At 34.9% G+C, this 19,420-nt stretch overlaps 3 protein-coding genes across 3 annotated transcripts; 1 reads left to right on the top strand and 2 right to left on the bottom strand.

Moving 5' to 3' along the window:
* Positions 2,593 to 3,153, top strand: LOC107607050 (protein FAR1-RELATED SEQUENCE 5-like). Its single transcript, XM_016309039.1, has 2 exons — positions 2,593 to 2,945; positions 3,048 to 3,153. Exons 1-2 carry the CDS (start codon positions 2,593 to 2,595, stop codon positions 3,151 to 3,153), a joined length of 459 nt encoding a protein of 152 aa, XP_016164525.1.
* LOC110265036 (protein FAR1-RELATED SEQUENCE 6-like) lies at positions 13,333 to 14,065 on the bottom strand. Its single transcript, XM_021107786.1, has 2 exons — positions 13,698 to 14,065; positions 13,333 to 13,574 (listed from the first exon to the last, which is right to left on the bottom strand). Exons 1-2 carry the CDS (start codon positions 13,975 to 13,977, stop codon positions 13,333 to 13,335), a joined length of 522 nt encoding a protein of 173 aa, XP_020963445.1. The 5' UTR covers positions 13,978 to 14,065.
* On the bottom strand, positions 13,993 to 14,777 carry LOC107607051 (protein FAR1-RELATED SEQUENCE 5-like). Its single transcript, XM_021107785.1, has 2 exons — positions 14,188 to 14,777; positions 13,993 to 14,098 (listed from the first exon to the last, which is right to left on the bottom strand). The coding sequence occupies exons 1-2, from the start codon at positions 14,775 to 14,777 to the stop codon at positions 13,993 to 13,995; spliced, it is 696 nt and encodes a 231-aa protein (XP_020963444.1).

Genomic DNA, 19,420 nt, shown 5'->3' with positions numbered 1-19,420 from the left:
CTATATAAATATAAATGAGTACTATATTAAGGAAAAAAGGTAACTGTGAGTGTTATTGTGTTGTGGAAGATTGTATGATTACTTAATATGTGGCCGTGCGTGAGGAGTGAGAGTGAGGAGTTGTGAGGGCTGAGGACTCAGGAGTCGGGAGTGCACGCAAGCTATTAACAATGATGGGTCACAGCAACCCATGAATTAACGTAAGTTTAATTAACGTCTTTTCTTCTTTTCTTTTATTTTCTTTTTCTCTCTCTACATAATATTCTCTTTCTTTCCTGTGGCCCCGTGGGCAGTTGTATGATGATCCTTGTGAAACGTTTTTTGTTTTCTTGCTTTGGGGTCAATGAACCAACCCCTAGCTTACTAATCTGAAATGACTATATTACCCCTGCCTTTAACCACAGCGTGTGGTTAGTGTTGGGTTAGCACTTGTCCCCGTTCCCCTCGACGAATGTACGTCCTACCCAACTCAAATCACATCCTGTCCTTCAATAAATACTAGTGCTCAGCAATTACTACTTATAGTAAAACAGTAATTAACCATGCATTTATATCTTTCATGTTTGTATACCACCATAATTTCACATTTATGATTTATCCGCTTCAAAATCATACTAAATAAAAAAATTCTCATTTTCGCTTTCCTCCTACTTAGAGCTTGTATGGATGAACTTTTAAAAAAAAAAATTTTTTGAGTTATCTTTTTTTAAAAGATCTTATGAAAAATTAAAAATAATTTTATGTTTGGGTATCTCATGCAAAAAAATCTTTTTATCTATTAATTATGTTTGGGTATAACGATATAAAAATACTTTTTTGTTTATTTATTAGATGAAAAAGATCCTTTTTTTTATTTTTCTAGTGCTTTTACTTTTACTACTAGAAATTTGCCAAACACGCTAAAAAATAAAAAAAAGATCTTTTTTCATTGAAAAAAGATCTTTTTTTTATCAAAATAATGACGTCCAAACAAGCACTTAATACGTCTGCCGTTGAATAAAATCTATGATGCACTAACACTAATATGTACACGAGACACGATACAATACGGGATACGTCGACACGTAAATTTTATAAGACACGAGGACATACATACATATAAAATTTAAATTATTTTTTAGATAAATCGTAATGATATTTTGATATTTTATTAATATTAAAATATAAATTAATTTTTGTAATTGTTAAGAATAAGACTAGACACGCTAACACGTGATGGTATTTAGGTGTGTCCAAGCAGACATGGTTGGACACAGCAAACACGCATGTCGGACGAGTGTCGTGTCCGAAATGTGTCCGACATGCGGACACGACAACTCAGCGAAGTGTCCATGTTTTATAGAATGAAACAAAAATCTAATTTTCCCTTATTTTTTAATCAGTAAATTTTTTAAACAATTAATTTTTACATCCAAGACTCCAAATCATTTAAATAAGTCCAACCAAGTAACTTTGACATAATATTCCTCCGGGCGCCATTAATTAACCTTTCAATCAGCAAGCAAAATTTATAATTGTCTTTTTCATTCAGATTCGTTTCCTTTTTTGTTTTTTCTCAACATTTTCTTCGTCTCTACTTTGTGTTCGATCTCTGCGTTCTCTACGTCTCTTTCTTCTTTATGTTCTCTTCGTTCTTCGGGTTCTCTTCATTCAAGTTCAACGCTCTTTTAATTGATTTTGAAGATTTCGATCAAAGTTTTTGAAATCAAGTTGTGAAATCAGGTTTGAAGAGCTATTTTGTTGTGGAAGATAATGAATGATTCAAATTCAGACTGTCAATTGAACCAGAGCGAAGTGGATTATTGTTTTGAATTGAATCAAGTGGCTGAGGTGTGATTTTATCATTCAATACGTAAATAATGTAGTTTATCATTGTTGATGGTTTGAATTGTTGAATGTAATGTACAAGTTCTGAATTTGAATTATTATTGTATTGTGATAAATTTGTTCGATTTTCAGTTTCGGTGTATTTAAATAAAAACCTGGTGTACTTTGGACTTCTTCCAGTGTATTTTAGTTTCCAACTTTAAATTGAACCAGGGCGAATTGTATTATTATTTTTTATCGAATAAAGTGGTGAGGTGTGGTTTGAATCTAGTTAATGTGGTTTGTCACTAGTTTATAATTTTTTTATTTTAATGAATTTGTTTCGGTCCAAGTTTCGATGTATTTTAGTTTGCAATATGGTTTATTTTGAAACTATTTTAGTATATTATGTAGTTTCTGTGGGATGTTGATGAACAGCTTGTTCCAAAGGTTGGCATGACTTTCAAGACGTTTGAGGAAGCTGAAAAATTCTACAAAGATTATTCTAAACTTGCTGATTTTTCTACGAAGATTCGGAACACAAATAAGAAGAGAAATAAAATTAAGAACCAATTGATTATATGTACTAGATAGGAAAAATGGAAATCGAACATCTCTCCAACTGAGAAGACAAATTCCTCTACTGGATTAAATTGTCCTACAAGAATTTATATACATATATTGAAGGATGTTGGTATTTAGATCAATTCGAAGGTTGTGTTACATCATTCACATCCATGTTTTCCAAATCAAGCATCGATGCTTAAACAACACAATGAACTAAGCATGCATGTACGACGTACAATTGAGAATAACGAGGAAGCCGAAATCAGACCAAGCAAAACATATCAATCATTTATTGCAGCAGTAGGGGGTCATCGTGAATTAAGTTTTATTGAAAAAAATGTGAGAAATTACATCATGAGAGAAGTACAGAATATTTCAAAACTTGAGGATGCAAAAGAATTTGAGAAATACTTATTAAGAATGAAAGAGAAGAATCCGAATTTCTTTTTCGAGCATGAACTTGAAGTTGATCAATCAATTAAGATTGCTTTTTGGGCCGATGCAAGAAGCAGGGTTGCTTGTGAGTATTTTGGAGATGTTATTTCATTCAATACCACTTACAATACAAACATGTAATTTGTTGTTCTGGTTTATGTGTTTTTTTGAACTTCATTTCGGTGTATATAAATAGTGTTTTAATGTATACATGATTTGTTTATGTGTCGTTGTTTTAGGTATAATTTGGTTTTTGATTCTTTTGTTGGGGTGAATCACCACGGCCGATCAACACTTCTGGGATGTGCTTTGATGAAAAACGAGGATATTCAATCATTCAAATGATTATTTAAATGTTGGTTTCATTGCATGGGAGGCAATGCTCCAAAAGAAATTTTTACCGATCAATGTACATCAATGCAAAGGACTATTGAGGCTTGTATGCCCACCACTATTCACCGGTGGTATATTTAGCATGTCATGAAGAAGGTCCAAAGTAAATTAAATGGCTACAAGCGATATGAAGAAATTGTACCCTAGATGAGTCATGTTGTATGGAACTCTCTTACAAAAGAAGCATTTGATAGGAATTGGAATGATTTTCTGATGAAGTTCAGTGTTGGGGATAACAAGTGGCTTTTAGGTAATGGTGTCCTTTGTAACACCCTAACTACCAAAGCTCACGCTTCTGGCTGCGTGACTCTGATAGCTCGGACATTATGACGATTTTTATACTATTTAATACTAAAATATGAGCCTGTTTAAAATTTTGAACCGCAACACCGCTCCAAAGTAGTTTTATTATGTAACGTACATCCATACATACAATACAACTTACAAAAACTCTCAAAGAGTACATACTTATACATATATGTATATTAAATAACTTTACAAGCATTAACCAATACAATTCATATCCCTCTTACAGAAAGTATAAAGATAAAGGCGAGGAAACAATAAACAATAACTAAAGCAATACAAAGCATCGCGACAACAACTAGATAATCTCTTCGTGACTTCTGTGTCCAATCCTGAAAGGGAAAATTGTAGGGGGGTGAGAACATCATCCTCGAAAGGGTTCCCACCGTAGGGTTGCAGGATTACTATAATAGGATACGCGAGATAAAATCATTACAGTGATTGGTAACTGCCTTATGTATCTTTAAAAAACAACGGTTTACTATAAAAGAGAAATCTGAAATTTTTTCTGAAAGAGGAACCGTTCAATTCTTAAAAACTCAAAAGCCTTTCAAAAGGGTTTATCTAAACTGAACCAAATTAGCCTTTCATGCTTTTCCAAACCAGAAACACCAACCAACATGGCCTTCGGCCCAAATCATGATCAACCACGGCCCCAGACCCAAACAGTCCAACCAACAACCAATCACCATGGTCCAACAGAATCCCAGTCACAAACACAAGTAGAAAAGTTCAAGCACAAACAAACAGTTACTATAAGTAGAACAATTAGCAGATAATCACAAGTAATCACAAAGGCAAACCAAGTACAATATACACACCCAAACAATGTCACATAGATGCATATGATGCATGCCTTTCTTAGTGGCTGATGATATCATCTGTCGGTTATATAGCCAACCTGACAAGTCCTGGTAGCTAACCATTGGACTGTCCCTCTGTCGTGATCTCCAACTCGAGTTATTCCCAATTATCATCATGATCATAATCATAATCCATATCCAATACCCTCACTGGTGTATATTCACGGGGGCGAGCTCATCCGGGAGTTTCACAGTGCCATGCCACACTTACGACATAGGGTCAGCAGAGTATCAAGTCTCAACCTGGAGCATGTGGTGGCTAGCCACTGCTTTCACCCAGGGAAACTCGTATCTCATATAGGTGGAAGTGCAAAATCACAATATCAACGTCTCAGCATATATGCATTTATTCTCAGCCATGAATCAACATTCATTTCAGCCATCCGGCTTAATTTCATGACTCATAGTCAGCCATCCGGATCATAGTTCAATCCAGAACCAGCCAAAATTCATAATCATATACAGCCATTTGGCTCATAACAAAATAGAACTTCCACCATCCAACATCATCAAATTCATAAAATCATTATTCAAAGCCAAAAATCACTCTTTTCAATTCACTTCGCTTTGAAATCAAACTTTAACTCTTTTCAGCCTTGGCTTTAAAGTTCCCATTTCTCAAATCATCTCAGGCTCATAAGGCCCTTCTACTCAAAGTAAGTTCCTCTTTTAAAAACAAAGCCACTCTCGGTATAGTCTTTCCAAAACTTCCAAAAACATGGCAAGTTAACGATTTATTTTGAAATATTCAAAATCATCCGTCCAACAACGGGATTTTATAACAAAGGTTCCTCGGCAGAGTCTCAAGTCTTAGGAGAGAATAACATAACTCATTTTCCTCAAATTCACTTAAATCATTAAAACCTTGGCTTCCTGATTTGAGTAATAAAATAGGATCTAAGCCAAACCGAGTCATGTAATCAATTACTCTTTTTAAAGCCGGTTCCTTCACTTAAACGAAACCAGCTTCAATCCCCCATGATAAATTCTAAAGCATTTCGAACTGCCTAGAAATTGTTTCAGTCTTGCAAAAATTCAGAATTTAAAGAGTACTTAAAACTTTTCCCAAAATATTTTAGAATGAAACTTGTCAATAGACGTTCAGGTTCTTTCAAAGTCACTGAAACTTCTCTAATTGAAATCCTCAAGTCCAATTCAAAGACATAAACCCTTTTCACATTTAAAACAGCATTAAAGCACAAGTTTCATCTAAATAACTGGTTCATAAGGGAGATATAATACTTTTCTTAAGAAAGAAGACTAAATCACAATTTTCTCTTTAATAATTCATTTCAAAAGCATAAGTCATCCCTTTCTTAATAATTCAAATAAAATAGTAGAAGTATTTAACTCATAAGTTTCCGAATAACATTTTAGTAAAGTCCCGGATTCTACCAGAATTTCGACAGCACCTCCCCTAAAACTTGGACTCTGCCACCCTTTCCGGGTCCCATCCAAACCAATCCACAATCCTTATCAACGGTTCAAAACCCAAAATCAGTCCAAAAACAACTGAATCCAACATTCAACTCATTTTCACATCTGAAGGGAACCGTTTCAAAATCAAATCATTATCAACCGACTAAATTCATTTCCAAAACTTTAAAGAAACCGTTCAGCAACAATTCATTTATCAAAAGCGAATCAATTAAAGCAAACCAGACTGAATCCAAAAGGGTATTCTATTTTTCACATTTTCAATAAAATCAACTCCACTCAAATCGATTCCCAATGGATTAAACTCGATCTCAAATCTTTAAAAGAATTCAACTTCAAAAACATTCCGTTTTATAAAGCCACACAACAATCCAGTCAAACAAACATTCATAATCATTCAAGTCAACCAAACAATACATAAGACTGATCGGTATCCATATGTAATAATTCCAATATATAAAACATAGTTTTCGGAAAAAGCCCCTACCTCGACACGCAAAACTACAGCAGAAACGCCTCACAGAGTCCTTTCTGCCTCAACCCGAATTGACGGCAACCAACAACTCGGCTCCACTTGCTTTCTCAACAACCACAACGACTCTAATCGCAACACATAATAATCAAGACTCGACCCCACATTACCAAAGCTCATATTCATTAACTGAACACAACAAAATACTAACGCGAGGCTTTTTGAAATATACTTACTTACCAAAATGACAAAAGGAGGCAGCTCCGATTCTGAACCATCCCGGCAATAGCTCCGGTAGCGGCTAGAAGCTCCGGTGGGTCAACTATAATAACCACGCAGCATCAAAATCTTCTCAAAACCCAAAATGACAGAAACCACAAATTTAAAACCCTTATCGAAAAGTCAAAACCTGCAGAAATCACTGAACAGAGCAGCTCCATCAATGACAGCTTGTACCGTAGCGACCCAAGCAGCAGCATCAACTGAACAGTAGCTCCGATGATGCCATTCCGGTGAGTTTTCTTACTTCGGCAGTGACACGGTGACTCAGAATCAGCATAGCCGCATCACAATCATCAACGGCGGCTCCATTAGCAACCACCATAGCATCTTGGCCTCAGCAGCGGCTTCCAAAGGCAACGGCGGCGTGCTCAACTCAAAACCCAAATGGAGCAACGGTAAGAACAGTGGCCAGGATGACAGGGACAAGAGCTCCGATGGTGGCAGGATGTGATGGCGGCTGAGCGCGGTGGCTACTCCCTCACGACGCGTCTCTTTCTCGCGCGACTGGCGACGGCGCGACTAACAAAGGCGGAGGTGATGCCAGGCCTCCAGCGACGGCAACGAGGATGCGTGGTTGTGGCTTCTCCTTCCCAGTCCTGGCTCGCGCTCGTCACCCTCTCTCATGGCTCGTTTCGATCTCTCTCTCCCTCAGCCTGGTTCGGCGGCTTCATGGTGGCAGGATGGCAAGACGCGACGGCGGCAGTGGCGCCAGGCCGACGACGCCCTTCCTTCTTCTCCTTCCCTTGCGTGACAGCCCTTAAGGCATGACACGACGGCACGGCATGATGGAACAGCGGCGTTGAGCTGCACGGCGGCGGTAGTGAGGCCCCAGCCATCATCGCCCCTCCTCTCTTTCCCACTTCTCCGTTCTGCTACTGTTGCTGTGTATTGATTTGAGGAAAGGGGGAAGCGTTTGTGTTACTGCTGCTGGGTTGGGTGAGAAGGGAACCGGGTCACTGGGTTAGGATTTCAGGGTTTAGGTTTTATTTTCAAAAATTAGGGTTAGGGACATTTTAGTAATTTCAAATAAAAATAGGAACAGTATGGTATGGAACCCAAATTAAATCCAACACTAATTATATATAGAAAAATACTATTTGCTCATCAATTTTACAAATTATTTTTAATAAAATGTTTAAATCCAAAAATTAGAAATAATATACTTAATTTCTTTATTTTTTAAAATAGTAGTATTAATATTTAAAATATTAATTATTTAATCCAAATCATATAAAATCCTTATTATTCCACAACTACCAACCTTATAATTTGAATATAGAAAATAATTCAATAATTGTAAAATTGGATAATAATCATAATTTATTTCAAATTCAATTAATCGAAACTTGCTTTAATTTTTTTTAATAAAGAAATTTCTGAAATTAAAGCTACAGAATTACTGAATTTGAAATTAGCTCAAGATAGCCATTTTTCAAAAGTTCTGGATCTTACATCTTTATTAGGATTAACTGATATTTTTATGTGCTTCAGTGTAATGCTGTCCAGTAGAGGTGTCAAACTATATGTCTTTCAATGTATTTTTTGTTTTGACTTAGTATTTTTATGAATTTTTCAGAGCTTTACGAATATTGTCATTTATGGATTTCAGTTAATCTGGATCACCACTTCTGGGCCAGGATGAGAAGCACACAAAGGAGCGAGAGTATGTATTCTTTTTTTAACAAGTTTATTACGCGCAACAGCTCACTTATACAATTCGTCAAACAGTATGATAATTGCCTAGGAAGTAAAGAGCAGAGAGAGGGAGAATCGGATACTGCAGATTTTCATACCATCATACTGTGTGCAACAAAATCCTCAATAGAAGCTTAATTTTAGCATGTGTATACTCACACAAAGTTCAGGGAAGTCCAAGCACAATTTAAAGGAAAGGTGAATTACATCACAAGAACAACTCAGTCCGCTCTAGGTTATATGGTATATGAAGTTGTAGAATAGGTTTCAAACTCAACATTCAACAAGTTTGCAGTTACATATGACACGATATCAGCTCAAGTTAAATGTCAGTGCTTATTATTTGAGTTAAGAGGGATATTGTGCCAACATTCTCTGAGCACGTTAAGCTTTGAACAAGTAAATAAAGTGTCACCAAGATATATATTGGAACGATGGAGCAAGAACGTAAAGAGGAGGCACACACATATCAAGAGCAGCCATGACGAGCCTCTATTGGAGCTAAAAAGCAAAAGATTTGATGATTTGGTGTTTTGATCGCAAAATATTTATGAATTTGCATCAGAATCTCATGAATGAACTACAATTTTGCACCATTCTTACGATAATGTTATGGTTGGGATGCAAGAATACAAAGCCAAAAGTAAAAGAAAATGTTCGTTATCTCACCATGGTGCTTCGTTGGAAGATATTAACGAGCTTCAAAGCCCTTAACAGATTAGAACATGAGGACGTCTGAGAAATAGATTAGGGTTAAACACTAAAAAATAGATTGCAAATGCATCAAAGAAAAAGAAAAAGAAGGATCTAATCGAGGTAAAAATGATGTTCTTTAAATACCGAAAATTGAGTTTGTGCATGTTAATAGTTGTGGTAATATATTATTTACTTTTGCAGTTGAACCATTTTTATAGTGGTTCAGTGGTACAGTCAAATTTTAGCCATTATCATGGACATGTTATGAATTATCAGTTCAGAGATTGTAGCATAGGATAGTTTTTCCGGTGTAGTGTGACACTATTTCGGTGTACTACAAAATAATTTCTATGTATTCTGCATGCTCTTCTTTTTTATATTTTCTTATTTTGTTCCATTTGACATGTTACTGTTTTTTTTTTTTTTTTTGGAAATTAGTGTCTTCAACTATCTGAAGGGATTTGTTTGTTTTAAATATATAATACATAGACAATTCAATACTTAAAGAGGGTAACAATTTAAATTATAGAATTTTCATATCTCTTGGTTATAATTTACAAAAAAAATATGTATGCACATTCTTTCGGTGTATTTTGAATAGTTTATGGTGTATTCGTAAAGCTTTTCAGTGTATTAGACAATTTAATCTTGTTTTTCTATATTTTTTTGAACTTGGATTCATTCAGATTAACAATATTTCAATACAGTACAGACAACTTTATAGAAGTTTATTTTTGCAAAGAAAACTCTCATCACTTTATACCGATTTGAATTCAATACCTTATATACAAGTTACAAGAAAAGAAATAAATAGTACAAAAAAATATGATTATGTTTTGTTCTGCATGATTGAATGTGATAATATTACCATTATTTTCTTTAAATTTTCTCTTCTTTTATTGCTCAAGAAAAATTATAGTACATGCTACGTTTCTTTTTAAAATCCCATGAATGAGTTGGAGATAAGTATAGAAGTGTTACATATCACTGAAAATTTTGAGTTCTCATACTTTTTTATTTATACTATCTCCAGAAGAGGAGTACCTAATGGAAGAGAATTCGGAGGAGAAAATTACTTTACCCGCAAAAAAAAGTGTTGGAGGAAGATAATTAGTATTTAGATTTGTGGAATATTGAAAGGTTCAAATGAAGGATGGAGTATGGAACTGAGGATGGGAGTTTCTTCGACCAAATTTAGTTTATGATGTACTGTATTTTTTAGTTAATTCTCTTTAAGATATTTGACCGAATGCTAGGAACAAGATCTTTCGACCAAATTTAGTTTATGGCGTATTGTATTTTTTAGTTAATTCTTCTTAAGATATTTGACTAAATGCTATGAACGAGATGCATATGATATTATGTTTCTATTGAACGTGTCAATATCTCATTTCGTTGATAACTGTTGTATAGTTTAATAAGACCCCTTGAGTACTCTCCTTTAGAATTGAGATTTCTCCTTAATGAGTAACACCCTATCAAAAGACTTTAAGGATAGGCTTAGTTTGGGCTGTTAAATACTGGAGGAGAATAATATTGATGGTGAAAGTCCCAATTTGATAGAGCAGAACCGTTTTACTCCAGAAAAGTTCCAATTTAAAGGAGAAGAATAGTCCTACTCACGAAAATTTTAATATGATAAAAATAAACAATATTGTTAATATGAGAAAGATAATTCAAATGATAATATGGTCACTGAAGTGTATCTTAAAAAGAAGAAAAGAAACTAGTTCATTGAGAATGGAATCACTAACAATTGATATAAAAAAATTTGGCAAAGTCCCTATGCAACCAAATGGGTAAGTAGAACCAAGCAACACACCCAATAAATGTATCCATTCCCAGTTACTGTAATATTGATATCATCCTGATAGCACCATTCTTACTTAATTATGTAGTTGGGATTGTGGCATCTATGCCATTAAATTCATGGAGACATGGACTGAAGATTGTAAACTAGATGAATGGGACGATGTAAGTTACCTAGTCACTTTGTTTTAGTTTGTTATTTGCGTTTCATGTTACTTTGACACTTTGAACATCGCGCTCACAATGAAAACACCATACAGGATATGCTTTGGACATGAGAGTGGAGTTGATGATGGATATTGTCATGAGAGCACACAATAAATCAATTGATCAGGTGTGAACTTTGTTGGAACAAAATGGTGAATACGTATGCCACAACTGTCCAAGAAACAAGAAAAAAGAGGTTAAGTCACCATTTACAGCACCAAGCACAAGGACATTGATGAAACGAGTCGGAGAATCACTTATGAGGAAGAACCAAAATGGGAGAAAGCAATAGATGTACTTAGTGTTAATACCAAAAATACCATTTTGACATTGTTTACGTGTTTTCGCAGTGGAGTTTTGTTACAACAGACAGGATAAATTTTCATTACGAATAACATTTTTATGGTGTATTAGTTTCGAACTCCTTTGATTCTGTTCCATTATATTAGTGACGTGAAAAAGCTAATAGTAAAGAATGACCATCTAGATACCAAAGAAATAACCATCCGCTAGTTTATTGAATCGAACATCTAGCCTATGCTACATGTAACTAATCACACACACTATACCAAAAAGGTTACAAATAACCATCTGGGTACCAATAGAAATAACCATCCACTAGCCTATTGAATCGAACATCCAGTCTATACTAATTGTAACTAATCACACACACTATACCAAGACGGTTATAAATAACTATCTGGGTACCAAGAGAAATAACCATCCGCTACCCTATTGAATCGAACATCCAGCCTATAATACTTGTAACTATTCATACACTTTACACCAAGACTATTACAAATAACCATCTGGGTACCAATAGAAATAACCATCTACTAGCCTATTGAGTCGAACATCCAGCCTAGATTACTTATAACTAATTATGCACACCACACCAATGCCATTACAAAATAACCATCCGGGTACCTAGTGAAATGAATATTTAGAATCTCTCAAGTAGTAAGTTAAACTAAAAGCAATCAAACAATTACAAAAGGTAATATTAGCATAACCATCCGCACACATACGGAGTTGAATATCCAAGCGTGTTCAGCCAATGTTAAATGTAGTCAAGTATTACTACAAAATAATCGTCCAATTCAGAATCAAAATAACCATGTACAACCCTATTCCAGTGAACATCCGAATTATGTATCAAGTAATTCTGAAATGAAGAAAGTAATCACAATTGTATTATTCAAATAACTCGAACACAACATGAATTCGCTTAACATTAGCCTACAACCAGTCAAACCACATAAAAAATAGAAAGACGCCGGCCACGGGCACGTAGCAAGAAGCCAAACTCATAGAATACCAGTTTCATAGACATTTGACCATCAACAACTCGGACTACAAAATAACCATTAAACATACATATTGAGTTGGAATAACTAACAAAAATGACCTCTAATATAATAGCGGATTTTGTATCCAAAACAGTCCAGGTATTGCCGAAAAAGTTTAACAGGGACATGAATCCACAAATTCCTTGCGGAATAATCTACTGAGCGGGAGCATCCAAATCTATGTTTCCACAAGATTCTACACGATTATCCTGAAAGAAACAAACTCAAACGAAAATAAGTCACTATCGACATAATCAACTATGTACTAAAGGTGAAGCTTTAAATTAATTACGATACCAACCTGGCCTGAACTCTTCCGCTTTCTCTGCATGGATTTCTTGATTGATTTTTTCAACTCATATCTGAGCCTTTTACCTTTTGGACGACCCTTTATGGTTACTTTTGATGGGCCTTGAATGTCCTCTGTGCCCGCCACGGAGGAAGTATCTGTGGCGATGCTAGTGTGTGCATCAGTGACAGTCTTATTCCATAACTTGGCACGGTAATCAACTAGCTTGGCCCTTGCATTGTTCAGAGCAGCATGCAACATGTCTGCTTCATCGTTACCATTCACAAATTCCTGCGTAACATTGTAGAAGTGTGCACACAACCCTCTGAATAAGTTGTGGCTCTCATCCGAATGTCTCACATCGTGGCTACTCTTAATGTAGGTGTGCTTGCGCTTTATGTTCTTGCTCCAATGAGGAAGAACATAGCAGGAAGGTACTTTATTCACTTTGTAAGAGGAAAATACTACAAGACAGTGGCAACACAGTATACCTATACTCTCGAACAAGTTGCACTGATATCAAACCTCGTGAGTCAAACGGTCAAAATGGACGTTGTACATAACATACCAGGTCTTCTCATAGGCCAATATTTCCTCTTTCATTTTTATCCAGGCCGAGTCACCCTTTTCATAAACGGCACGAATATTGCAATCAGCCTTCTTGCCAAACTCCGTTTGGAAATCCCTAAACATGTCGTTGGTGTATTGAAATTGTCTCTCAATAGCTTAGCTAATTGCACATGGGATTACTCCTCTCGAGTCTGCAGCATCGTCCTCTAGTTCCTTTTGCTCCTTGTTTCTAAACACATTGTCGAACTCGTGGATGAACTGAACCAAGCTAGTCTTGCAATGTAAGTATCCACCAAACAATGCGTGCATACTCTCACTCCTTTGCATACTCCTCATAGCAGCCCAAAATTGACCCTTGAAAAATATCGGCACCCACATGCGTCGGTCCTCAAATAGGTCTACACAAAATAAACCACCCAAAAATAGAATCCCGCATAAGGAACAGATTTTGAGAACAAAATACAAGAACATTACAACATCTAAGCAATTACAATACATGATTTAACTTAAAAGACACGAACCTGATAGCCATGTGTTGTGATGTAGGTTGAACTCGTCAATGAATTCAGCCCAACCATCCTCGAAAGCCTCAACCAACCGAGAGTTCCATATAATGTGCTTCAACTCTGCATTCAACTCGCTGAACCTAGCATAACCACCGAGCTTATACAGTATCTTTTTCGTTATATGCCAGATGCACCAATGGTGGCGTGTATTGCATAGGACCTTCCTTATTGCACCAAACATGGACCTGCACTGGTCTGTGATGATGCCCTGCGGTGCAGTTCTCATGCACTTCATCCATTGTGTGAACACCTACTCAAAACTTGGAATCTCCTCGCTGCCTAGCAGAGAACAACCTAACAAAGTAAACTTACCATGGTGGTTCACATCGATGAAAGAGGCGAATGGCAAACCATGCCTAAAGTAAAAACAACCCCATTTATGAACATCCAAATAATACAAAATAACAAAAAAAAAGTAAACAAAATCAACGTAAATAAATTTTACCGGTTTGTGCTGTATGTGGTATCAAATGGCACCATGTCTCCATAGTATTCATAGGACACCCTGCACCTTGCATCTACCGAAACTGCACTCCTAAATTTATAATCGTCGTCCACATTCACTGCGTAGAAGAAGTTCGGATTTATATCCTTCATTCGCATGAAGTAATTCAACATCTCCTTGACATCAAAGTTGACATTAGTGGCTCGAAGCCTTGATGAGATGTAATTCCTAATATCCTTCTCTAAGAAACACAGGTTTAACGGCTCACCAACCTCATTAGCCAATGCTAGAAATGTTTCATTGGGTCGAATGCCCGCCTCATCATTAACCTCAATCACGCATTTCGTATGTATGGTCAACTCTCTATTCTCATGGTAATGCATCGCCTTTTTAGTTGAACATGGGTGCAAGTGCCTCAAATCAACCTTCAACATGACCCAATCTTGCTTCTCCTTGTCAAACTTTGCATATATCCTTGCTCTGCACCCCACGGCTGCAATTGTGTTCTTTTGTGTGGGTGCTTTGACACGAGATCCATGGAAACCCTCCCAATTACAATGAATAAATTGGTTAATCGGTTCTTTTGTCATCCCGTCAAAATTTGTGTTCCGTATCTTACTTACAAAACCGACTTTCTTTGCGTAGGTCGTATAAAAATCCTGAACCAGCTTTAAATGCTCAAACCGCATCCCAACTCTTAGTATTTTGTCTTTAACAAGGCAACTGTGATCTAGTAACTGCGAATCAGTTCAAAACGGACATCATTCGATGAACATGAGGATTAATGGTCGATTCAAACATGTGGTTCACGAAAAAACAGCAATAAACTAGAGTCCAAACCTCATTCATCAATAAGATCCGTGTCATCACTACCAAACTCAGTAATGTCCGTACATTCTATGGCCTACAATCAAATATACACAAACAAATAAACTAATTAGATACCGTACTATTAAATAAATATCAACTAAAAATATTTTATTAATACTTTTTCTAAGAATATCATTAAAAATTTATTACCATACATGAATTAAAAGAAATCATAACAATGAGACATGTACTCATAAAAAGTCCCACCTAACTAGTTAGGCTTATATTAATTATTTATATAGAGCATGCATGGGTCCACCACATCTAAAGTATACCTACACACCCTAAAAGCGAGTCTTTTTCTATGCTTTGAAAAGTCAAAAAGCTCATTATTAGCTACTGTATCTTCCTTACATATGTAGCCATATTTGTTTGTGCATGCATGGCATGGGAGCATAGGGATGGAAATTCTAAACATTCTAATAGCAACCATGTGCAATGTTTTTTCAATTAACACTAAGCATATACTGAACCAATTTCAGTATAACATATTATAAAGGTAACATAATAGTTTATCGGCTCAAGTAAATAAATGTTCATCTTCATCTTCTTTAAAACTCCTTATATGATTTATTACCCTTTAACTAACTACTATATTGACGGACTAGAACACCATAAAAAAATTTTCTAAATGAATATCATCATTAAGAATGTTGGACTTAGAATAACGATCTCATTTATATGAAGAATAAATGACCATTTGTACCCATAAAAGATGAAAATGCTGACATATATACCCACACTAAATCGAAACTAAACTTGTACCCATGGAAGATTCTCTCCGTGTGAGAAAAGTACCCTATCTTTGGAGGGTTGGAGTGCCACGTAGGGTACTTTTGTCACACGGAGGGGATCTTTCGTGGGTACAAGTTTAGTTTCGATTTAGTGTTGGTACATATGTCAGCATTTTCATCTTTCATGAGTACAAATGGTCATTTATTCTTTATATGAAAATAAACATACATCCCAATGCACCCACATACATTGCTTACCTTGTTAGACTTTTCACCTTCCACGTCACAAGAATTGAGAAGGTTGTCACTTGAATGCGTGGTATTATCGTCGGCGAAGGAAGCTGGGGCATGACAAACTAGTTCAACCAAATTGGACTCCATTGAAGTGGCGGTAAGAGGTCACGTATGTATGAAACGGCAGCCGCAGCTCTCCCCTGTATTCGGGCGGATCGGTCGAAGACGAAGAGGCAATGACGGTGGACGTGGTGGGCTTCGGGGGCTGCACGGTGCACGGGTTAATGGGCTGTGGGAGAGTAAAAATTTTAGTGCACGGCGGGCTGCTGAGACGTTGGCATAGAGGGAGGCGGCGTCGGCTGCAGCTGCGCGGTGATGGCTGCCGTCCAGGGCGGGGAAAGTCCAACGAGAGTAAGAGAAGATCAGCGACTAGTTGTAGAACCACAATTCACCAATGAAGCACGCGTCGTTAGAGGTGATGAAATGTGTAACTAACAATGTGCAAACCCTGAATTTTTTAAATTTGAAATATGATTATTATTATTATTTTTATTAGAAATTAATTACTCATGCCATTAATTAAATTTAAGATTAATTTACTTTTTTAATCCCATTATTTATATTGTTCAACAATGTTATTGTCTACCTATACTTTATTATTGGTATAATCTTTTTTTTATTTCTTTTTTATCATTCGTTGTGACTAATTTATTTATTAACTGACATTCCAATTGGTACTCAAAAGAGTACATAAAAAGTTCTAAACTTTAAAAATATGGAGGTTAGTTTTAGTGAAAAATTTAAAATTTGAATGGAATATTAACAAATATTTTAGTTAGATAGATTAAAAAAATCAAATTGTTACCATTGTATAAAGTTTAGATTGTATTAAAATATGTAGTTAGTAATCTCACATTCAAATGGAAAGAGACCGTTTACAAAAATTTTCACCAATTAGTACGTTCTCTAATTTCTAGCACGTTTACAACATATTAGTAACTCCGTATTTGAATTTTTTTTAATCCAATTATCGAACTAAAATATTTGTTAATATTCTATTTGATTTAAAATGTAACAAAATATATCTATTTTTTTAAATTGGTTCAAATCAAAAATTATATTTTTATTACTTATAAATACTCATATCTCTTTTATAGTATAAACAAATTAATCATGAGTATATCTTGTTTACATCGTAAATAAGATATGTGGAGTACGTCAACTTTGATGTAATACGGGTGCACACGTTTTATTTATTTAAAATTTGTGTCTTATCTTGTTTATACTACTAAATAAGATATACTCATAATTAATTCGTTTATGTTGGAAACGAGATAAGTAATGGGATACAAAAAGCATAAATTATGTTCAAATTATATATACTGATAAAAAAATATTTAAAATATTTATTTAAAAAAATCGTGAAGAAACATGATATGCTATTGAATATTAATGCAAATGAATCTTTTAAGTATTCAGGTGTGTATATCTTGGGAAGGTACATAAATCTAAAATTACGTGGGAAGTTTGATGTAAAAAAATGATTCTAACGCTGATACCATGTCATGAAACTACTTCTTCCAAAAGCTTGAAGTGATTTCATGCTATGACATCAGAGCTTTTATGATCGAAAGGTTTAGAGTTCGATATTTTTTGAATTCCAAAAAAAAAAAAATATATAAGACATGCAAAAAATAAGAAAAATAATGTGTAAAAACTTTATACAAACTCAAAAGAAGTCTTCCGTAAGAGAACATGTTAGATATATATGATCTATATACCTTAATTTTATTTCTTTTTGTTTTGCTAAAATTACAATTACCAGTTATTATTCTGATGGAATGTACTGTATGTATATTATTAGCTACAAATCCCGTTAAGCAACCAACTAGGGTACCAACCAACTTGAACAACTTTTTAAACTCATTAAAAAAAATTTTGACTTTTTAAAAAATAGAATTTTAAATAATTAGAATTAGTGCCACCAAATTAGGATTAGCAAAACGTAACCGCTTTGTCAATTTGAAGCCGATCTCATCCCCTTTCATTACATCGTCAGTACCTCGTCTTTAACCGTCCGTCGCGCTGCCGTTGTATCCTCTGCCACAACTCCTCTGTGCACCGTGTGGAGTGACCTACATCGAAAAAAGAAACATCCCAAGTTTAAGAAAAAGAAACATCCAAAGTTTAATAAAAGAAACATCCAAACTTTAACAATAGAAATATTCTAAGTTTTACAAAAGAAACATCCCAAATATAGCAAAATTAGAGTATAGTTTCAAGAAGAGATTGTAACTATGTATGTAATGGTAAAATTAGAATAAAATTAGAAATTGCTAAGCTTTTTACCTTGTCCTGCCCCTGTGGAGCTAGAGAATATAGATGCTAGAGCAAAGGGTATGCTGTAAGGAATCTGTGACACATGCACAATAATAAAGAATGTTAGCTTATAATAAGCTATATATGAATATAAAAATATATTAAAACGATTTAAGTTTTCTAAAATAGAACATTCTTGTTAAGATACATATGCTTTTGTTATAATCATTTATCTTGAGGTTTCTTTCAATAGCATTTATTAGAGGTCAGCATCACTTTCAACCATTATACTGAGCGTTATTCTAGCTTCCTACTACATACTTTGCTTATTTCTTTGGTTTAATTTTATAGTTTTGGAATGAATGCGATTTTAGTTGTAAATTCTCACATATGTGCCACTTACCTTGCTTAATATATATAAGTATCTTGGATTAAAAGTTATATCATTTGATTCATAAGAAAGCCAATAACAAATCATAATATTAATTTTGATGAAGATGCTATATAAAGTTTGATTAGAGATCTGTGCAAAGAATGAACGAAAATTCAATGCTAAAACTATGTCTAGAAATTAAATCAACAGAAGCATAAAGTTTCTAAACTTTTTCTGTAGTTATTTTTTGTTGTTCTGTTTCCTTTGAACAAGAAGCACCATGGGAAAGGTTAACTTATGTTCTACAAAATTTAAATGAATTAAGTACCTCAACTTAGATTATTAGTAAGTTATTAACTGCTGTTGGGTCTAAAATCGGTGACACATTAGGATTGAAAGAAAAAAAAAAGGCATTTCTGAAGCTGATTTTAGTTTTTTTTTTTTTTCAATTGACAAGGAATTAATTAGAATACTAATATCTCAAAATCTAACAAAAAATATGGTTTTCCATTTAGTCTATTGCCCTTACTATGGAAACTAATCTAAATTGAATTATATTGCCACTTACAAAATTGCCATTTGCTGTAGGTATGATCATTGAAAACCACTGCATTTTTTTTAAAGCACCTATTAGAATTGCGGCGGTTTTAAACCGCCGCCATTTTTTTTAAAACCAGTAAGGAAAATAGTGGCAGTTTTACAA

Source organism: Arachis ipaensis, chromosome B07 (assembly GCF_000816755.2).
Source record: "Arachis ipaensis cultivar K30076 chromosome B07, Araip1.1, whole genome shotgun sequence".
In the NCBI taxonomy this organism is placed as follows: domain Eukaryota; kingdom Viridiplantae; phylum Streptophyta; class Magnoliopsida; order Fabales; family Fabaceae; genus Arachis; species Arachis ipaensis.
Note: the sequence above shows the minus strand (reverse complement) of the source record. Positions and strands in the feature narration are given on the sequence as shown.

Bases quoted from the DNA above. Each gene is read 5' to 3' on its own strand.
- LOC107607050 (XM_016309039.1), top strand. From the start codon at position 2,593: ATGCATGTACGACGTACAATTGAGAATAACGAGGAAGCCGAAATCAGA. The intron at 2,946-3,047 runs GTAATTTGTTGT...TCGTTGTTTTAG, and splicing joins ACCACTTACAATACAAACAT to GTATAATTTGGTTTTTGATT.
- LOC110265036 (XM_021107786.1), bottom strand. From the start codon at position 13,977: ATGAAGTGCATGAGAACTGCACCGCAGGGCATCATCACAGACCAGTGC. The intron at 13,575-13,697 runs GTTCGTGTCTTT...TATTTTGTGTAG, and splicing joins TCACAACACATGGCTATCAG to ACCTATTTGAGGACCGACGC.
- LOC107607051 (XM_021107785.1), bottom strand. From the start codon at position 14,777: ATGACAAAAGAACCGATTAACCAATTTATTCATTGTAATTGGGAGGGT. The intron at 14,099-14,187 runs GTAAAATTTATT...TTTTTACTTTAG, and splicing joins ACCACATACAGCACAAACCG to GCATGGTTTGCCATTCGCCT.